The sequence below is a fragment of the Talpa occidentalis genome, unplaced genomic scaffold (genome assembly GCF_014898055.3).
Source record: "Talpa occidentalis isolate TD23 unplaced genomic scaffold, MPIMG_talOcc4v2.1 talOcc4.9, whole genome shotgun sequence".
NCBI lineage: Eukaryota > Metazoa > Chordata > Mammalia > Eulipotyphla > Talpidae > Talpa > Talpa occidentalis.
Window position 1 is genome coordinate 109,257,510 of NW_023605305.1, and position 20,386 is coordinate 109,277,895.

Genomic DNA, 20,386 nt, shown 5'->3' on the forward strand with positions numbered 1-20,386 from the left:
AAAAAGTTGTATTCAAATACAATTTATAATTTCACGAACCAGTGGATTAGTTTGATTTGTTTGCCTTGGATCTCTCCTGCCTTGAATCAAGGAGCCAGTTTGGAATTAAGCTTCTGTGTATCTTTTTACCACTTTAATGGAGCCCTCCCTTACTGCTATGGAGCTCAGGAGGGTGGAGGAAGCAAAAAAATAAATAAAACCAGAATAACCTGTAATTCTGAGTCTAGATCTAATGGGGGAAACACTTGGCTTGTGTTGAGTTATATTGAACAGTTACTGGGGAAAGGGAAGTCAGCAGGCTGTTCTAGGCATCATAGCAAGGGACAGAGATGGGATGTGATTTTTAAAAGTTTATCGCATCCATAGTTGTGGTTCCCAAGACCAGAGATTTCAAAAAGAAGAATTAATATGAAGAAATTCTGATGGATGCACAGAATGCTCTGAGCACCTTGGATTTGGATTTAAAAATGTGTATAATTGATAGATAATTGGAACATATAACCCTCTCATTTCTACAGAGCTAAGTAGACTGTAAGAAATAAGTATTTAAGAATTTTCTTCTCTGCAGATGTCAATATTAGTTGTTTATAGTCAGATCAGACCTATGCCATTCATACTTGTCCATCAGTAGAAGAAAAAACCCAAAGTGGGGAAGTTAAATTTTAAAATGAGACTATAGTGAATCATTCACTTTAAAGGAGTTTGAAAGACTCTCAGATAAGATCTCATGGTTATGGTCAAAATCCTCAGTGAAACCACGGAGGATATGGGAAGTGCCAGGAGAACGTAGAGACAAATTTCCTAGTTTCCTAAAAGATGTAGATTGTAAATAGTCAAGTCCATTTTCTCACTCATGCTGTGGCAAAATCAGAATAGATCATAAAAGAATAAAATAAAATTTTATGTCAATTTCAAGAAAAGACTGGGAGGATTACATTAAATCAGCTAATTTATAAGAACAATACCTGCCCAACTGACCTCATTTTTTTTTTTTTTAATTACTGCTGAGAATAGTAAAGACATGTTGTGTCTTGACTTGAACAAGTGGTTGACAAAGTCTCCTGGACTATCCTTAAGGAAATGTCAGCGACATTGGCAATTAGATTGATTTGCAGGCCACACCTACATCTGCATGCCACAGGATTTACCTAAATAATGACCAGTGACACTATTCACCGATTCCTTAAAGAGAAATGGCAGCGAATATTAACTTGCATATTTTCAGAAAGTATGGCTCTGTAGTTATGAGTTCTTTTGGCTAAAGATTTATAGCTTGAAGTTGGAGTGCCGGTATTTATTCACATGATTGAGATTTTAGTTAGATTTTGCGCTACCTGACTGTATGTGTAAGACACATCAATCTGCTTTTAAGTTCCCTAAGTCATCTTGACTTCTAAATCACTTAACAGTCAAGGAATAGTCTTAACATTTAAGCAAAGGCTGGCTTGGTAAGAGTTCTAAATTATGAAGATTCTTTCCCCCTTGTTAAAAACAACTCCATTAAGTCCAAGGAAATGTTTTTCATACCCTTGAAATGTCAAGTTTTTGTGAAGTTCTCCCTGAACAAAAGGCAGAATTGCACATGAAACTTAATAATGGCGATACAGTCAGAGTATCTTTGTGAGTCAGTATTTCTGCTGGCCTCCTAGTAATCCCATGGTTATCTCCTTTGTAAAGATACTTGCTTTTTTTTTTTTTTGAACAAATTCCCTGGAAGCATGTAGAAGAGGGAGCTATAATAGTCTGTTCCTCTACAAAAGTTCTTTGGGTTTCCTTTTTTTTTTTTTAAAAAAAAAAAAAAAGCATACAAGAACTGAGGAACGCGGGGTGAGAGGATTCAGCAGAGACAGAGTGGGGAGCAGAACAGTTGGATCTATTGAAATGCACTGCTGAAGGGAGCGGCGGGGAGACAGGAGAGGTCTGCTGGGCCCCGTGGGCCAGCTCCCTGCCTGGGAATCAAACTCATGCTACAGTGGCTGCCAATAGCTTCATAGCACTGAGACTTTAACCCCTGCACCACCAGGGAGGCCCTCTTTTGGTTTCTTGTGGCAAGGCCCATAGGTTACTGCTATAGCCAATGTATTTTGTTTATTTTTAATCTTATAACCCATATAATTTGTCGATCTTTAATAATTTACATTTCACTGATACTTCTAACATTTTGTCTCCAACCTCAGAAGTATGACAACCTTTTGAATAGTTGCACTTTCTAAATAAAAGATCATATTTATGAAATTGTTCCTGACCCTTTTTTTGCAACTGTTCATTTCAGCATTGCATTCAGAATTACAGTAGAATTTTGAGGGTGAAAATAGTGTACAATTCCAGCTTTGATAATTGTGTTATTTTTTAAATCTAGTTCTTTCTGCTTTAACTGGCCTCTCAGTCTTAAGAACTTGTAGGCCCTTGAAACAAGAATTGGGTTGTTTTTATTCATTTTCCTTTAAGACACCCCGTCATGTTGTAATTTGTGACCTATGAATTGAATTTTATTATGACTGTGTCTTTGATTATATCTAATTTAAAAGCTGTCATTTTTATAGATTAAAATCTGATCTGGGTTTGTAGCATTTTGTAATTACCTTTGTGAGTTATACCATACGCTATAGTAAAACCTCAAATTAAAAAAAAAAAAAACCTTGAATTTATATCCTATTTTCCCCACAAATAAGAAAAAAATCATTCTCGTATTTATCCACATTGCCTTCAGGAATCAGACAAGTAGACAGAAAATGACTGTTCGGTCATGGTAAGCAGAGGTTCTGAGTAGGACCCATTGGCCTTTTTGATTTGTACTGGGGGACCATGGCGTGAGGGGAAAATGATTGCTTTTGGGTCAGAGATAGCCAAACATGGAGGGCCTCTGAGGCCCAGTTTAGAAGTTTGGATTTTATTCCAAGCGCAATAAGCAGCCTCAGATGGCTCCACAAGTGTGATTATCTGATTTTTGTATTAAATCTCACTTTGGCTTCTGTGTGGTGGGAGCAGGATGGATGCAGGGAGACTAATTAGAAGGCTGTTGCAGAATCCCCGATGAGAGATAATGGTGGCTTGGCTGAAATGGAGACAAGTGGACAGGAAGGGCTGTGTTTTAGAGGGAGAACTCACAAGTTGCCAGTGAACCGGGGGATAGACATGAAAAGGAGAAATCATGAATGGTTAACTTCTTCTAGTTTGTTCTTTTGGGATGGTGGTGCTGTTACTTTCTAGACAGAGAACACCAAAGGAGAGGGGGGGAAAAATGGAGGACAACATGATGAAGAGTTCTGTTTTGGCCAACTGAAATGTGAATGCCCACTTGACTTACATATATCTGTAATATAAATGAATGAGTTTGGGTTTGAAGCTTGGTGGAGACAGGTCAGGGGTAGAGATTGATAAGAATTTGCAAGTTATCAGTGAATTGATGATATAAAAAAGCCATGGTATTGAATGAAGTTATCTTCGATATTTGTCATGTTCTCTGACCTCCCACCCCTACCATATAAAATTATGCTCACACTATATATTTCAGGTATATATTTTAATTATACCATCTAGAATACTTTGGTGTTAGTGATCTTGTTTATAGTAAGGTATTTCGATTTTTTTCCTGATTATAACTAAATGGTTTAAGCATAATTAATCACTATGATCTATATTTAACTGGAGAACTAACAGTTATGTTTTGTCTTCTGTGTCTGTGTGTTTTTTTCTTTTTTTTTTTTGTAGGCAAAGTCATCAATAAAGATTTACGACATTACCTGAGTCTTCAGTTTCAGAAAGGATCCATTGATCACAAATTGCAGCAAGTGATCAGAGATAATCTCTACTTGAGGACCATTCCATGTAAGTATGAGATGGATAAAAGAAGTGAGGCAGAACTCTCTCTATTTAATCAAAAATCTAGAAATAATTCTATAAAGTAACCCATAATGAAATTGTGAATGAAACAAAAATAAGATAAGGAGAAAATTTTTCAGAGGACATGTAGAGGTTGTGTTTTTAGAAAGTAGAAAAATTAAAAGCATCTACATTGTGACTTTAAAAAGTCTCTAGACTGGAAGAATTTAAGGATATATATGTACATGTCACTAACTACATCGCATTACTGCAGTTCAGTTTTTAGTCTGTGTAGTAAGACTTTCTTTGATCTCAGGGCCTTTTACATTGAGAACAAACTTTTTTGAACGAACAGCAGTGATACAACTTAATTTGTATTAATTATTACTGTTTTTAAGATCTGCCCCTTCACTAAAGGAAAAAGATAGAAGTGCTTTATTTGTGGTAATCCATTTGCATTTTTTTGTTGCGATGTTGGTGTATCTCTTACTGGTCTTCTTAGGATGGGTTGATGTCATGATGGTGTTTTTTGTTTTGAATACATAACATGAAATCTTGTGTGCTTGAGTTTTGGCTTCATGAGTGTAGGCCTAGGGAAGAATAAAAGCAGCAAACAGTAAAAGGGCATAAAATTCCTTCTACTTTGTTTTCCTTTTGAATGTATTTGTAACTTCTTGTGGATATTAGCTTTTACAATGGTTCCAGAATTCTTGAGGATGGTTTCTTGTTCTTTAACCTCATATAATCCCCAGTCTATCTTCCTAATTATGCTTCTTCAATATCTGTTCCTCCCCACTGCCTTCAACCCTCATCCTTTATTGCTCGAACTATTTTTTTTTTTTTAATAACAAATAGCAGCATTTGGTGCTGTGTGGACATGTGATGGTAAAGAGTTAGGTAAGACTGAGTTCAGTATCTTGAATCTCCCACCTTACCAGTTGCTTCACTTGGGCAAGTTACTTAATCTTTCAGAAGCTCAGGATATCCAGATATAAAATGTAAGTAACAAGACTCCATACAGTTGCTTTTTGGAATTAAAATGAGAACATGAATGTGAGCCACTGGCCTGTAGGAGGCGCTCAGACATCGTACCCGCCCCTCTCCCCACTGCACCCCTTCCTCCGTGCACCCCTTCCTCTGTGTCTCTTGAGTCTAGTCCATGTTAAAGTGCATGTCTGATTTTGTCCCTCTGTAGTTTAACCTTCAAAGTCTCTAGCTGACTGCCAGTCTAGACTTCAAACAGGGCATGCAACTTTTTCTTTCTGGTTTTCGTTTTAAAATCTGACTGCCTAGCTATGATTTCCTCGCATAAATCTACCTTGTTAGATTTCAGAATTGCAATTCCTGTTTTCTTTGCATTTGTTTGATATGTCTTTGTTCATCTTTTTATTCTTTTATCTTCCTGAATCTGTTTTACAAATAGTATTGGACTCTACTGGTAGCCAATATTTTTGTAATATGATTACTATCTTTAGTCTCAGTTTTCTTCTTTCCTATTTTACCTATGTACAAGTCTTTTATGTAAAGTCTGTCACTATGCAGCCTATTTGTTTTCTCTTTTAAGGAAGGTCTTTATTCTAATAGTAACTACTTCCCCCCTCCCATTCTTTGTTTTGTCAGTACTATGGGCAAGATAAAAATGATCGAGTCATCTCTTCTTCCCCCTTCCTTTGCTTCCTGTGATCATTTCACTTGAAGTAATATCTTTTTACTCCCAACAGATGAAAGGTAATCAGCAAGCTAATTCTACTTCGCTAATCTTTACCCCTCTCTTTTTTTGCTAGTTAAGCTGCATCTTTATTGGCAAAGCCAAGAGCCATTATAAATGGCCAAGAGCCATTACCACTTCCCCTTTATAACCATCATTTGTTCATTTTTTTTATTCTGTGCATTAAAACATATTTAAGCTGACTCTGTACCCTAATGTTGTTGTTTCTGTAATTGTGGTTATCGGAAGTGCCACTGGTTCCCCAGAATCATCAGAGCAGTTGGTGGCCTCCATTCTTTAAAGTTTGTTTGGATGGACGTGAAATCTTAGGCTCACATTTCCCTTCCTTGACTAGCTTAATCATATTACTCAATTATCTAATTGTCTTTTGGCATGAAACATTACCCTTAAAAAGTCATTCCCATGTAAGTGATTTGGTGTGTGGCCTGTATGAGGTGTCTCAGCACTGTTATTCCGTGCCTCTAGGCTCCCTCTTTCCCTGTGGAAACAAGTTAATAAAATTATGAACTGATACTTTCTGTCTCCTTTCTGTCTCCTCTGCCACTTCTACTTGGATCTTCTTTTTCCTTTGCTTCTGTTGTCCTAGTTTTGCAGCTTCTCCTCAGTGTAAGATTATATCCCAGAAAGGAACAGTTATTTCGTTTTAATTTATAGGGCCCAAATGACTGCAGCCTTTTTAGATCTGAACAGGACCTCTTAGCTTACAAATTGAAATGTCTAAAACCTCTCTAAGAACTTAGAAGCAATGATAGATCAGCAGTAGTTAGCTCACTGAATAGTTACATCTGGTCTCTAAATATGTGCTCACTAAAGGACATACCAGCCTTCTTGTAGAAAAATTAATTTCAAATCTAGTGCCTGAAAAGTACAAGATGACTTTGGGATACCTAATTGTACCAGAAATTATGTAACTGCTTAAAAATCATGAGGACACATCAAAGGGACATTTAAAACTAGATCCACCTAGAAGTACTGCACACTGACAAAACAGGAAGACAATTTAACCAAAACATTAATGTGAAATAATACTATTGTCAGGCATTGGACTATAGATAGAAAATGACTGTGATTCTCAAGGGAAGAGGATAGGAGACTACGCATATAAAGGAGTCCTGTGAATTTCCCAACTTTCTGCCTGGAGTCACTTTCTGGGCCATAGCACAGGGAGGGGACAGAAATCTGAGTTCTGAATACAGTGGACTCTAAGCAGAGGAGACAGAAATCTGAGTTCAAGGCAGAGTGTCAGAGAGGAGAGAGCTGTGATGAAAAGGAGCTCAAGCAATCTGTCTAGATGCTCTCTTTCTTGAGTCTATTGCTTAATACTATGCCAGGACTGTAGGATGAGTTTCACAGGGTCAAAGCAAAGAACTCTACCTGCTGTAAGTATAACAATTCCCAGAGCTTACACAGACTGGGAGAAAGCCGAGTTCTCAGAGCACCCGGAGTAGAGAAATCCCATAAAGGTCATGTTTTAGTGTAGGACTAAAATAGTCATAGATTAAGCTCCTTGAGAGGTATGCTTTAAGAAAGCTAAATTAAGCAGCCCCAAAAGGATCAGGCACATATGCCTGTAACTTAACTGTCATCAAAAAGAAAGAAATGATGAAAGGGAAAGAAGGAAGAGCCTGGGGATGGAGGGGCAAGGTAATCAGTACTCTTTAAAGGAAGACAATAAAATCTAGATACTGGATGACATAATACTCACAATGTCCAACATCTAATAAAAAATTACTGTGCATGAAAACAAATAGATAAAACCATAACAGGAAAATATCAAATGTAATTAAAAAAAAACAATGATTATTTAAAAGGCTCAAATAATGGTATAAATATATCCAGAATTTTTGAGGAATTATAATGTGCTCATGAATTTAAAGGATGATATGGGCAGAATGAAGAGAAAATGAAATACATTTGTTCATTGAACTTCAAAAAAAAAAAACACTGGATGGGGCCTCCCCGGTGGCGCAGCGGTTGAGCACTGGGTTGAGAAGCTGCCTGCAGCCTCTGCAGCGTGAGTTCAATCCCTGGCCACCTGCAAGGGTCCCACATGGTGTGCAGACCTCTCCTACTGTGCCCGCTGCTCCCCTCAGCAGTGTATTTCGTCAGTCTGCCTGTTGTGCAACCTGCTCTGGCTCTGGTGAATTCTCTCACCCTCCCATGCTTCTGACTGTACCCAGTGCTTGTATAAATAAATAAATAAATCTAAAAAAAAAAAAACCCCACTGGATGGGCCTACCAGATTAGAAAGTACAGGAAAAGATGATCAGGGAACTTGAAGACTAGGAATACAAAGTAATCAAAGTGGAACATGAGAAGTAAAGGCCTGATAAAGTGAACTTAAAACAAACTCTTATGCTATGAAGGGACTACCTGATTCTGGATTTACTCTCTTACTGTAAATAGCTAGAAATTGGGCCAGAGATAGGCAACAACTTTTTTAAGACATTGAACTATAGGCGGACTAGGACTGTGACCTGTTCATACTGACTTATGGTTGGGACATTAGTCAATATGAGGAGCAGAAAAATACTTGAAGGAACAGTGGCTGTCAGCTCATTTGGCCTCCTAGGGGTTACAGTGTGACATGGCTCTGAGGTCCTTTGCCACTCCTAGTATTGGGAGGAGGGCTTCTGTCCCCTGCCCCACTGCTGGCCTTCATGACTGCTAGACTGACTGTAACAGTCAACATTATGCTATGACTGAGCCAAGCCTTCAAAAGCTGGTGGCATCAAATCAGGGTGACCTTCTTGAACCTGGCCCTGACACTGGATAACCCAAGCAGACCTTTGGAGAGACCTGAGTGAAGGGTGGCCCCAGTCTGCATCCCCACGCCAGCCATTTATGTGAGCTACCTTGAAAAGCAGGTCCTCTAGCCCTAGTACAGTCAGGTGTCACTTAAAGAGAGGGACATGTTCTGAGAAGTGTATGTGATGATGATGTCATTGTTAAATGAATATTATAGAGTAAATCACGTAAGTCTGGATGGTATAGACTTTTGAGACCACTGTGCTGTACAACGGCCTGCTCTTAAGTGATGCATGACTGTTCATGTCCTGGTGATGACACTAGAGGTGGGGGGAGAGGTAGGCACGAGGAGTGTGCTGACCTTGCCAAGATCCACCCCAAGGACACATTCCTGAACAAAATAAATGATGTCATTGTTTACAAAAAAAAACAGTGGCTGAAATTTTCCCACATCTAATGAAAACTATAAACCCACAGCTCTAAAAAGCTCAATAAACAAACCCCCAAGCTAAGGAAGCATAAAGAAAGCCATATCAAGGCACATCTTAATCTAATTGTTTAAAACCAGTGATAAAAAGAAAAGGTGAAAAATAGAAAAAAGATCTATTTCATGCAAGGGAACAAAGAATGCAGACTTGTCAGCAGCAAAGTGCACACCGAAAGCCTATCAATGACAGCTTGAACACGCTGGAAGGAAAAACTGCCAACCTAGGTTTATATATACAATAAGAATATCTTTAAAAATGAAGATTTTGAAAGATTTTTCAAAAAAGTGAGAATTTTTTACCAGCAGACTTGTGCTGTAAGAAATATTAAAAGAAATTCGTTAGGAAAAATGGAAATTATACCAGAGTGATAGAACTGAAAGGGAAATGGATAACTTTTTTAATTATAGTTCAAGATTTCAGCATGCCCATTTGAAAAAGCAAATAACAATAATTATAATGATTAAAAAGTAAGCAAAAAAAGTCAATGCTAAAGTAAGCAAAAATTCAATAAGGTGATAGAAAATACAAACACTTTGTTTTGAAGTAAGATTAGTTTACCACATTGTGACTCAGAGGCATAGCACACCCATTCCAGATGCCTGTTATCATGTACACCCACCACCCAGGCACCCATATTCCTCCTCCATAGTCCACTGGGCCCCTCCACGCTTTGTTCCCTCCCCTCGCCCCTCTGTTTAACTCAGTTTTACAGTCAGATTTTTAGGGCCTATTACTGGTTTGGTTTTACCTGACATTCCTGCCCTTCCCATTTTCTCCATGTAAGGGAAACCATCTAGTATTTGTCGTGTTCTTCTGACTTACCTTGCTTAGTATAATCCCCACCAGTACCATCCGTGCTATCACAAATATTCATCCTTTACAGCTGTATAGTATTCTATTGTGTGTATATGCATCTTCTTAATCTGCTCATCTTTCCCTGGGCACTAAGGTTGATTCTATACTTGGCTATTATAAACAGTGCTCCAATAAACTGAGTCATGTATCCATTTGAGTTACTGTTTTTTTGCATTTCTCAAGTACATGCCTAACAGTGGAATTGCTGGAGCGTATGGTAAATCTATTTTCAATATTTTGAAACTTCCGTACTGTTTTCCATTAGGGTTGGGCAAGTTCACATTGTCACCAACTGTGTATGAAGGTTCCTTTTTCTCTAGATCCTTGCCAGTGATTGTATCTGGTCTTTTGACATGGACTATTCTCACGGGTGTAAAATGATGTGTTCTTACAGTATTTACTTGTATTTTCTGATCAGTGATGATGAGCATTTTTTCATGGGCCTGGTGGCTATGTAAGTCTTCGGAGAGTATCTATTTAGTTCTCCTGCCCAGTTTTTGATTGGGTTTCTGTTTTTATTGAGCTGTGTGAGATCGTTATAGACCTTGGATATCAGCCTCTTGTCAGATCTATCATGTGCAGATTTCAGCAGCCAGTGATGCTGGGAGATCAACCTTCTAAAGAGTTTTATGTTTGGTTTTGATTGTGTTCTGGGGTTTGAACACAGTGCCAAACTTTCTAGTTCATGACAAGAAGTGGCATCACAATTTAATCTCAGCATAACCTGTGGCTGCTTGTGACAAAGTGCCAGCTAAATGGCATACCTTGGGCACCAAAATGGCCCATGCCCCTTAGGGTAGTGATGATGACTACAAGCACTGTTTTGGGGTGGATTCTTCTGAGTGCACCAAGCATTTAAAGAGAAAAATTGAAACATGAAATCAAATGGTTTATATTATGAACTAATATATCAGGATTTTAAAAATATTTCTTAAGTGATTTCATACAGACATTTGCTAATAGAAAACCTTTAAAGGGACCATTCACACAAAATAAATCCCAAAACAATCATTTAAAAAAACTGATAATATAACACATATTTAATGTTTAAATTTTTTAATCCTAAAATTAAACTTTAGAGTATACAAGGTGTCAATTACATTATCTGATGCTCTTGATCTTTATTTGGTAACAAATATTCCAGACAAGGAAAATTTTCCTTTCATTTTGCACTGGTATTCATTAAATTGAGAGACTGTCCAAAAATATCTTTAAATTAGGCATTTTTCATTGGTCATTCATACAAATTTATATCATTTTTTAGTGGTGAAAAGGTCTTGTCTCCTTGCCCTGATTTGAAATTTAAATGCTTTTTCTTCTAATAGTAGACTAGTTTCTGATTTCAGTTGGAGTATCCCACAATATTCACTTTATCTCTTTGCATTTCTTCTGTCAAGGTATTTACAAAGCACTGAAAAGTATAATATGCTGGAGAATATTGTTGGATATTATTCAATAATATTCAGATGTTCCAGTGAGGTTGACAGCATTACACAGAATCACTTGTCAAAACTGCCAATTTTAGGACTTAACTTCCAAAACTTGTAATTTGGGGGGCAACACTTCTCATAAGATTTATATAAATTATCAGTGCATATAATCTCTTAATACTATATTTGCAAGAAAGAACCCCTGCTAGCAGACAGGGCTTGGCCACCTTTGAAGGCATGGGGACAGCAGCTGCTAGTCAGGCTGTCTGAGACGATTATGGCTGCTTATCTGCATGTGTCTGTTCTGATCCCTGGAAATGTCAACTTTAACATTTGATCTGTTTTTTAGTGTTTGCTGTTCTTGCTTTCAATTGCTATCAATAGATTTCTTCAAACCAGTAACCTCTCTATGTCAAATTGTTAAGCTTTAATTCTCTCAGGAGGATTATAATAATTTTTTCTCGTTTTCTCTATCACCTGATGTTTCTTGGGATTTAGAAAAAAGTGAATTTGCTGAAAAATTCCAGGAAAGGATTCCTACTTGGAAACACTAATGTAAATCAACTGTAGCTCTCACGTGTTGCTGCTGGGACTGCAAAATAATACATCTACTTTGGGATATTTCTTATAAAATTAAGCATATACTTACCATTGACCCAGCAGTTTCACTCCTGGGTGGTAACCCAACATGTAGATGGATGTGTAGCCAAAGTCTTATAAGTTTGTAAGTTTTATTTACAATGTCCAAAGTCTGGAAACCACCTACAGGTGCATTGATGGTGAACATATAATCAAATGTTGGTTTGTCTGTACAATGGATACCACTCAGCAGTGAAAGGATATTGAACAAGTAAAAAGATGAAGTTCCTGAGCCTCCCTGGTGGCCTAGGGGTTAAGTCTTAGTGCTGTCACTGCTATGGCCTGAGTTCGATCCCTGGCCAGGGAGCTGACCCACATGACACCGCAGACCTCTCCTGTCTCGCCTGCTGCTCCTCTCAACAGTGGGTTTTAGTCAGTCTGCCTGTTCTGCTCCCCACTCTGTCTCTGGTGAATCCTCTCAATCCCCACCCCCCCGCACCTCTGGCCTACACCCCAGTTCTTCTGTGCAAAAATTTAAAAAGATGACTCTCCAAAATGTCCTGCTAACTGAGAGAAGCTAGACACAAACCACTGATGGAGTCAAATAAATACATAATTCTGTTTATATGAGATTTTTATTAAAGGCAAAACTACAGTGACAGCAGATCAGCAGCCCCCCCGCCCCCAGGGTGTGGAGGACTGCAAAGAGCCCAAGGTAACTTGGGGGAGTGCTGGTTCCTAAAATACATGATTGTACAGTTAAAACTGGTGAATTTTAGTCTTGGTAACTTATATCCAGATAAAATGGCCACATAAATTCCCATAATTATATTTTTATACCATCAACAATTAGAAAATGAAAGTTTACAAAAGGATATCACTTACAATAGCATAAAAATGCTTAAATGCCTAGAGATTAATTCTTAAAGGAATATACTATAAAGACCTCTATAAGGAAAAATTAAAAGACATTAAGAAACATTTTAATATATTGACAGAGATTTCTTGTTCATGGATTAAAGATTCATTATGGTGACGAGATCAGTTCTTAAATTGAACAGCAGATTAATGGATTCAATCTAAGCCCATAAAAATTTCTAGCTTGTTTTTGGCTTAGTTCCAGAAATTACTTAGAAGGCTATCAATAGGGAAAGAACAACCAAAACAGGTAGATTTGTTCTACTATAGCACAAGGTTTATCATAAAAATATAGTAATTACAACACTGTGATCATGGTGTAGGCCTGGTCAGTAGGTGAATGGGCTGCGATAGTCCATCAGCCAGTTGCATAGACCTTTCTATATAAGATTCTATGACAGAAGTGCCATGGCTGACCAGAGGGGAAAATAAATGACTTTTCAATCCCTCTTATTGAGTTGCCCCTTGGAAAAAAAGGAAATTGGACTATTTCTCATCAAGTCCCCAAAACTATTTTAGTGCATTGAAAAGAAAACCCATACAATTGGGCCTCCCAGGTGGCGCATTGAGTTGAGCACAGTGCTGTGAAGCTATCTTCAGCCTCTGCAGCGCTGGTTTGATTCCCAGCCAGCCAGGGAGATTCCCACATGGCGCAGCAGACCTCTCCTGTCACGCCTGCTGCTCCCCTCAGCAGTGTACTTCAGTCAATCCACCTATTCTGTTCCCCGCTCTGTGGTGAATCCTCTCACCCTTCCGCGACTGACCGGCACCCCAGCTCTTCTATTGGAATAAATCTTAAAAAAAAAAAAAAAAATACTATTTTTTTTTTTAAAAAAGACCAGATATCTCCATGGCCTTGAGAAGGATTTCCTCAATAAGACATGAAAGGCATTAGCTACAAAGCAAAGAATTGATCAATTTGACTATATTAACATGAAAAACTTCTATCTAAAGATCGTTAAAAATAAGATGAAAAGAAAAGTACAGGATGGGAAGAGACACATCTGTTCTATAGTATTTCTTCCTATATTGTAAATAAGTTCATGGGTGATTGTTAAATAGGAGAATGATGTCGATGTCAGCGTAATTGAGGGAATATTGGTTCTTACTGCATTTCCCCCAGCAAGCTACTATTTTATATCACTAGGAAGCAGCAAGTAAATTCAAAGTATGTGACATACCAGAATATTGCAGGTACTATATATGCTGCTTCTTCACTTCATGTTGTCTTAAAATTATTTGTCTTAATGTTATTTGTCTTAAAATTGTTCCTTGTACTCTTTTGACTTGTCTTTCAGTTGACTCAACCTTCTTTCTACCCTTTTCTCTCAGACTACCTTGTCATTTCCTTGTTTTCTTTTGTTTTTTAATGACAAAGTAATTTTATTCTAGTATTTTTTTTTAAAGATTTATTTATTTATTTATACAAGACTGGGTACAGTCAGAAGTGCAGGAGGGTGGAGGGTGAGAGAATTCACCAGAGCGGGGTACAGAACAGGCAGACTGACGAAATACACTGCTGAGGGGAGCAGTGGGCAGGGCAGGAGAGGTCTGCGTGCCGTGTGGGACCCTTGCCAGCTGCCGGGGATTGAACCGGTGCTACAGAGGCTGTGGACAGCTTCGCAGCCCAGCACTCAACCGCTGTGCCCCCAGGGGAGGCCCTATTCTAGTATTTTCTTAATTGGGAATTTAACTGACCTATTATACTACAATAATATTTTAAATTATGATTGTTAGTGATTTTGTTAGTGCCTGGTTACAAAGTTGCAATAGGTTTACAAGATCAACCCCAATCCCTATTTTCCCCCCTAATTTTTATTGTTTTAGTTGCACTATTTTGTAGGAAGTACTGTTTAAAGAAAGTGCATTTCACATTTTAGCAGAAACATCCCACTTATAACACACATATCTGACATAGGACCAAAGTGCTCCAATACGAAAACAGTTACTTCACATTTTAACTTCTCTGCAGTTGAAATAGATCTTACAGTAAATAGAATCTTAGTTATGACTGCCAAGTTTTTTCTTTTTTAGAATAAAATAACATTGCATTTTAAAAGCTGTTAATTACTTAGATTTGATAAAGTACCAGAATGTAAAGAACTGCAAATCAATTTTCAAAAGACCAGAAAACCCAGCAGAGAAATGCCAGGAGAGAGAACATCACTTCATACCAGGAGTCTACGCCTAGTAAATACATGGAAGAGAATGTATAACCTTTTTATGTACTTGGAGTTACGAGTTTTGGAGAGGTAGGAAATAAACATTTATGATACTTATATTTTTAAGGAGAATTAATATTCAAGCTACTCTGTAACTGTTGGGAATATCTATGTTGGAATCACACATAACATTTCATACCAGTTGATGGAAAGAATCATGAGCCCCCATGTTGCTCAACACCACTCTGCAGAAAGAGAATGAAGTCCAGAGGGATTAAGTGAGACCTTAAACTTATACCATTAGTAGTAATCCCACACCAAAATCAAGTTGTCTCTCTTGCTTGGGTCAGTGTAGTATCTATAATTTGTAATAGTAGTATCTATAATTTGATTGGCTCTTAAATTAGGTTTTATGTAGTCATTGTATTTTATAGTAGAGTTTATGTGGTTAATATTTCAATTTGCCTTTGCTGTGTAACAGGCCACCCCAGAGTTTAATGGCTTAATGATTACAGGATCACCTGGACTCCAGTGGGATGGGTCCTGTGGCTGCAGTCATTGGCAGGTCGACTGGATTTGACAGGGATGAGACTGCCTCACCCACAGTTTTTTGGTGTCATTTTTGTCTGAGCTCTGTCACGGTACAATAATCTAGCCAGGATCCCCAGACATGGTGGTGGGAGTATTCCAATGAGGGCAGATGGGGCCTTGAACTTGCACATGGCAGCCTTCACTTTAAATTATTCAAGCCAGCCATCAATCCCACCCAGATTCAAAAGGTAAGTCAACAGGCCCTGTCTCCTGATGGGAGAAAGTGCAAAACACTGTGGCTGTGTTTTTCCATCCATCACAGCTAATTTTAAATTTAATCATTGAATTTGTTTTCTAATGTTAACTTTTATTTAATATGGAGCTAACGCCTATTGATTTGGGAAATCTTACAATGTAGTTTTAGTGACTCTATGAGAGAGAAATTGACTATAAAAAACGTGAAGAGAATAAAAGGAAGGTAGGTTTGATTTTGTGACAATATAAACAAATGTTCATCAGAAAAAAATTTGTTGAAAAATAAATGGGAAAATCATTGGATATAGTCTTCGTGCTTAGAATTTTGATTTAATCATTATTTTGTGATATTGCCATTAATGTCTTATAATCATCTTTAATCCATCTGTGAATGGGTTTTTCCCCATGTTCTGGAATATAATGTAATGTAATACAACTGAAAAGTAAGAGCAGTCCTCATTTTCCTTGAATTAATTTTAATAATAGTATATCATCAGGCATTATGCTAATTCCATTTGGGTAAATTTTCACTTATTTGACACCCATCTATATTGAGTATCAGCTATGATTCTTGCACTGTGCCAAGTACACTTGGTCCTGCATGCTGCCATATCCTGGTGGGAGTCAGGAAAGTTTCTCTGCAGAAACCTTCTAAGCCAGGACCTGCAGGATGAGTAGGAATTTGCTGAGTTAACAGTGAGACGGGAGTAGGACGTCTTGGAGGTGTGTACAGGAACATTTAGAAAACTGAAAAACAGCTATTATGGTGGAAAAAATGAGACAAAGAAACTGGAGAGTAGAGTCTAGATTTTATGCTAAGGATCATGGGAAGTCATTGATGGGTTTAGAGATATTTTGTTCGATCATTATTTTAGAAAATTCACTAGCTGCAGTTAGGGTAAAGGGGTTAGCCAGATCGTGGAAAGAGCTGACCCCATGAAAACTAACAATATAGGGCCACGAATAATGATGTGAATTAGGTGAGTGTGAGAGTGAAGGGAAGAATACAAATCCCAGAGAGAGTGAGGAGGTGGAATCAACTAGACTTGGTGACTGGATGTGGATTTGTGGTAGGAACCCAAGCAACTAACTCTCCAGTTTCTGGCTTGGAGTGTCCTGGATGAACAGGGAGCGTAAGTGGGGAACAGCGTTGGGAGGTGTCCTCCCAGGACTTCCGACAGTGTCCCAGCTCTACTCCCATGCCAAACACTTGGGGTTCTTTTTTATATTCTGTAGTATTTTCAAACGACGTTTCTAGTTAATCATTTCATAAAAGTATTGGTTCTTGTTCAGTAAGAACTAATCAAACATAGCTGTGTTGCCATTGCCAAAATATGTACCTTGCACCTGAAAGATTTTACTTTCGTGTGAATTCCATAATAGAAGTTGAGTGACCTGTTGTAGAAAATTTTATAAAATAGTTTACTATTTAATTTGTAATGACTTGAAAAGAATGACTAAGAAGCAATCTGTGAATGAATGTGTCTGAAGCTTTTTTATTAATTTCAAATTTAATGTTCATTAATTTCAAATTTAATGTTTGTCCAAGTTGTTTATATAGTTCATTAAGTTTTTAACAATAGTTTCTTTTTAAATTATCCTTTCCAACTCTACTAAATAGAATTTTCATTTGCATATATGCTAGGGAAGAGAAAAATGCAAAAGGTAGCTATAAAAGTGAAGTCTCTCCTTGGTGGATAATCTCTCCTTCAAATGTTAAGTAATGGTAATTGAAGTTTAATGGAAAAATTAACTATTGTGTCTTGGAAAGATATGGCTTTTCTTTGATACTAATTTTTTTTTAACTTTGTAGTTTTGAATTTGTAGCTATCTGTAGCTTTTATTAAAGTATATTTATTCATCCTATATTATTCTACTTTCACCTAGTAATGTTAACTTGCCTAAGATTTTCTGATCCGCACTCTAAAGTTGCAATATTAAATTCAATCGTTTGTTTCTCCCATGTGTTCTCTATAGACTGAGTTTTCTGTATTCTCAATATTTTGTAAATTTAAAAGCACTTTACAACCTATTTTTTTTTTCTTTTTTTTTCCCCTTAGGCACTACAAGGGCCCCCAGGGATGGGGAAGTACCAGGGGTGGACTATAATTTCATTTCTGTTGAACAATTCAAAGCACTGGAAGAGAGTGGAGCGTTATTAGAAAGTGGAACGTATGATGGTATGTCCCCTGATACTGACAGCAACCCAGAAAACTCTGAACCACTGGGATTCTTTCAGAGGAAATGTGATCACTAAAATTCCATATTTTAGAAAAGCTTTTTTTTTTTGTCAGCCTTTGGGAAGATTTTCTTTTGATTAGAATATTTGTGATTTACTAATTAAGATGGGATTAAACAATAAACAGAGCAATCCCATCATGTCACAGAGTTGATTGTGGGCAATATACGGAAACCATTCACTGGTCAGTTGTATGTTTTATAATAATTCACATTCATCACATGAACGCAATAAGTATTTGTTAATTACTTTGTATCTGTGCTCAGGTATTCAAATACAGTACGCTTTTTAAAAATCTATCTTTAAAAGTCTTGACTGTCTTGGAAAAAAGAGATGGCAGGGTGGAGTGTGGGGTGCTATGAAAACAGAATAATTGATTTCCTTTTCATGCCTCTTTCCTCTACCTACTTGATTCCAGAAAGTACATATTTAAGATCAGTTTCAGTTTTTAAATGATTAGATTAGATTCTTCCCCCTTATCTAACATTCTTTTCTGGCAAGCTTGTCCACTCCCATTGCACCCTATACTTTGCATTTTCGTGTCATCACAGTGCATCACACTGCCCTTTTCACAAGCTCCGTGAAGGCAGACATCCTGTCTTTTTCATCCTGTCTTTTTCACTCAAGAAATCTCCTAGAATAGATACCTACCCTTGACTTCAGCACGCCCAAATACACATTTGTATTCTATCCAAAAGAATAATTCTTAATAACTTACTTCTTTAACTACACCTTGAGCTCGACACAGTGTAGTCACCATTTCCTTTTTTTCCACAGTTCCCATCCAGTCTGTGACCAAATCTATCATTTCTTCCTTTGTAGCAGCTTTCACAATGTCTTTCTTTTCCCTCCCACCCCTTCATTGTGCACCCTTTTGGGGGAGCTCATGTCTGGGCTATTGCAGCTCATCTTGTTTGTTCCCATATCTTCCCTCTCTCCAATTCACCCTGCTTGTGGCTACCGTGCTCAACCTCCAGGGCAGCTCTCGTCCTGTCTCTGCCCTTTTCAGAATCTTCAGTGATTTCCTTTTGATTCCTTAGTTTGACCCAACTACCCTTCCTGGGCTTAACTCCCATTCATTCATTCACTCACTTCTTAGTTTATGTGATCATTCATTCAACAACCCTCTTATAAGTATCTACCAAACTCTGGGTGCCAAGCTCTATAAAAGTACCTGGAGAGACTGTAATGAACAATATTGAAATGATCTTCCCTTATTAGATCTGTATTTTAGTGAGGAAGCAGTCAACACACAGCGTAAATGTAAACTGAGACGTTATGAAGGAAATGAAAAACAAGGGACTTAAAGAAAATAATAGAAATGAGATGAGAGATGTCCAGAGAAGACGTCTCAGAGCCACTTACTTTGTGCAGTAGCCCACTCTTATTCACCTCCCTCTTCCAGGCATCCATTCCAGTGTGTTTGATATGTATGTTTTTGTTTGGATGTGGTCTTGCAAATGTGTATTGTATCTTGTGTGCATGTATTTATTACTCACATGGAGATTATGTTCTCTGTCTCATTCAGATTTTATTTTCATTTATCACTACTTTTAGAATAATGTTGCTATACTGTATTTACATGTAATTCATGGCTTTTTAAATGCCCCAAGTACTCCACATTATGAATCTTACTGAATCCTACTGATGGGCTTCCAGATTGTCTCCAGTTTCCCACCCCCGCAAATAAAACTGTAGCAAACATTTTCACATGCCTTCTTACAGACTTGTGTGAGAATGTCTATGGACTATATGTCCAAAAGCAAAAGTGTTGCATTGTACATATGCTTAGATGAAGTAGTTTTGATAGCTCTGAGGCCTGTGTCCCCACCAGTAGTGGATGAGAGTTTGTTACCTGTAGACCACCTATGTAGTCCATGACTCCACATCTTCATCAATAGTTGGCATTACCCAGATTTTTAATTTTTCCAGGGTGATGATTGTTGATGTGCCATCTACTTTAACTTCTCTAGTAGTCAGAGAGTTTGATCATCTTTTCATATGCCTGGTAGTTTTTTGAACATCTGTGAATTCATTTGATGTATCCATTTTTAAAAAGTGGAATCCCAACCACATTCCAGTTTGTAGACATTCCTTAGATATTTAGATGTGTATTTAGACATTAGGCCTTAACTGGATAGATGTTTTTTGCTCATTTTATCACCTAATACCTTTGTCCTGTGTTTCTTCATTAAACAGAAATCCTTAAGTTTTGTCTAGCAGATTCATCACTATTTTTCTTATGATTTTGCTTAAGAAGTTCTCTCTACTCTTAGATCACAAAGATAGTCTCCTACTTTTTTTCCTGTTAAGTATAAAAACATGGTAGGTGGCAAAATGGCATTCTCCATGTTACTAACTAATGTGTGCTCCATTCAGAGGAAATGCTAATTGAAATAACAATCATACACTATTTCACTGATACCATCAGGCTGACAAAAAATTTTAAGTCTGGTAATTGTGGAAAATGGAGACCCTGTATGCAGCTGGCAAAAGTATAAAATGAAGAGGCTTTGGTGGTATAATGGTGAGCAAAGCTGCCTTCCAAAGGTATGAAATGGTGCAATACTCTTAAAATGCACTATTATACAATAATTAAATGAACTGGAACCTACCTATATCAACAGGAG

At 37.5% G+C, this 20,386-nt stretch overlaps 1 protein-coding gene across 1 annotated transcript in view; it reads left to right on the forward strand.

Moving 5' to 3' along the window:
• Positions 1–20,386, forward strand: part of MAGI3 (membrane associated guanylate kinase, WW and PDZ domain containing 3) — a 203,104-nt gene that overhangs the window by 114,393 nt on the left and 68,325 nt on the right. Inside the window, 2 exon segments of the mRNA XM_037501003.2 lie at positions 3,712–3,828; positions 17,578–17,697. Of these exon segments, the coding sequence (XP_037356900.2) occupies positions 3,712–3,828; positions 17,578–17,697 (237 nt within the window).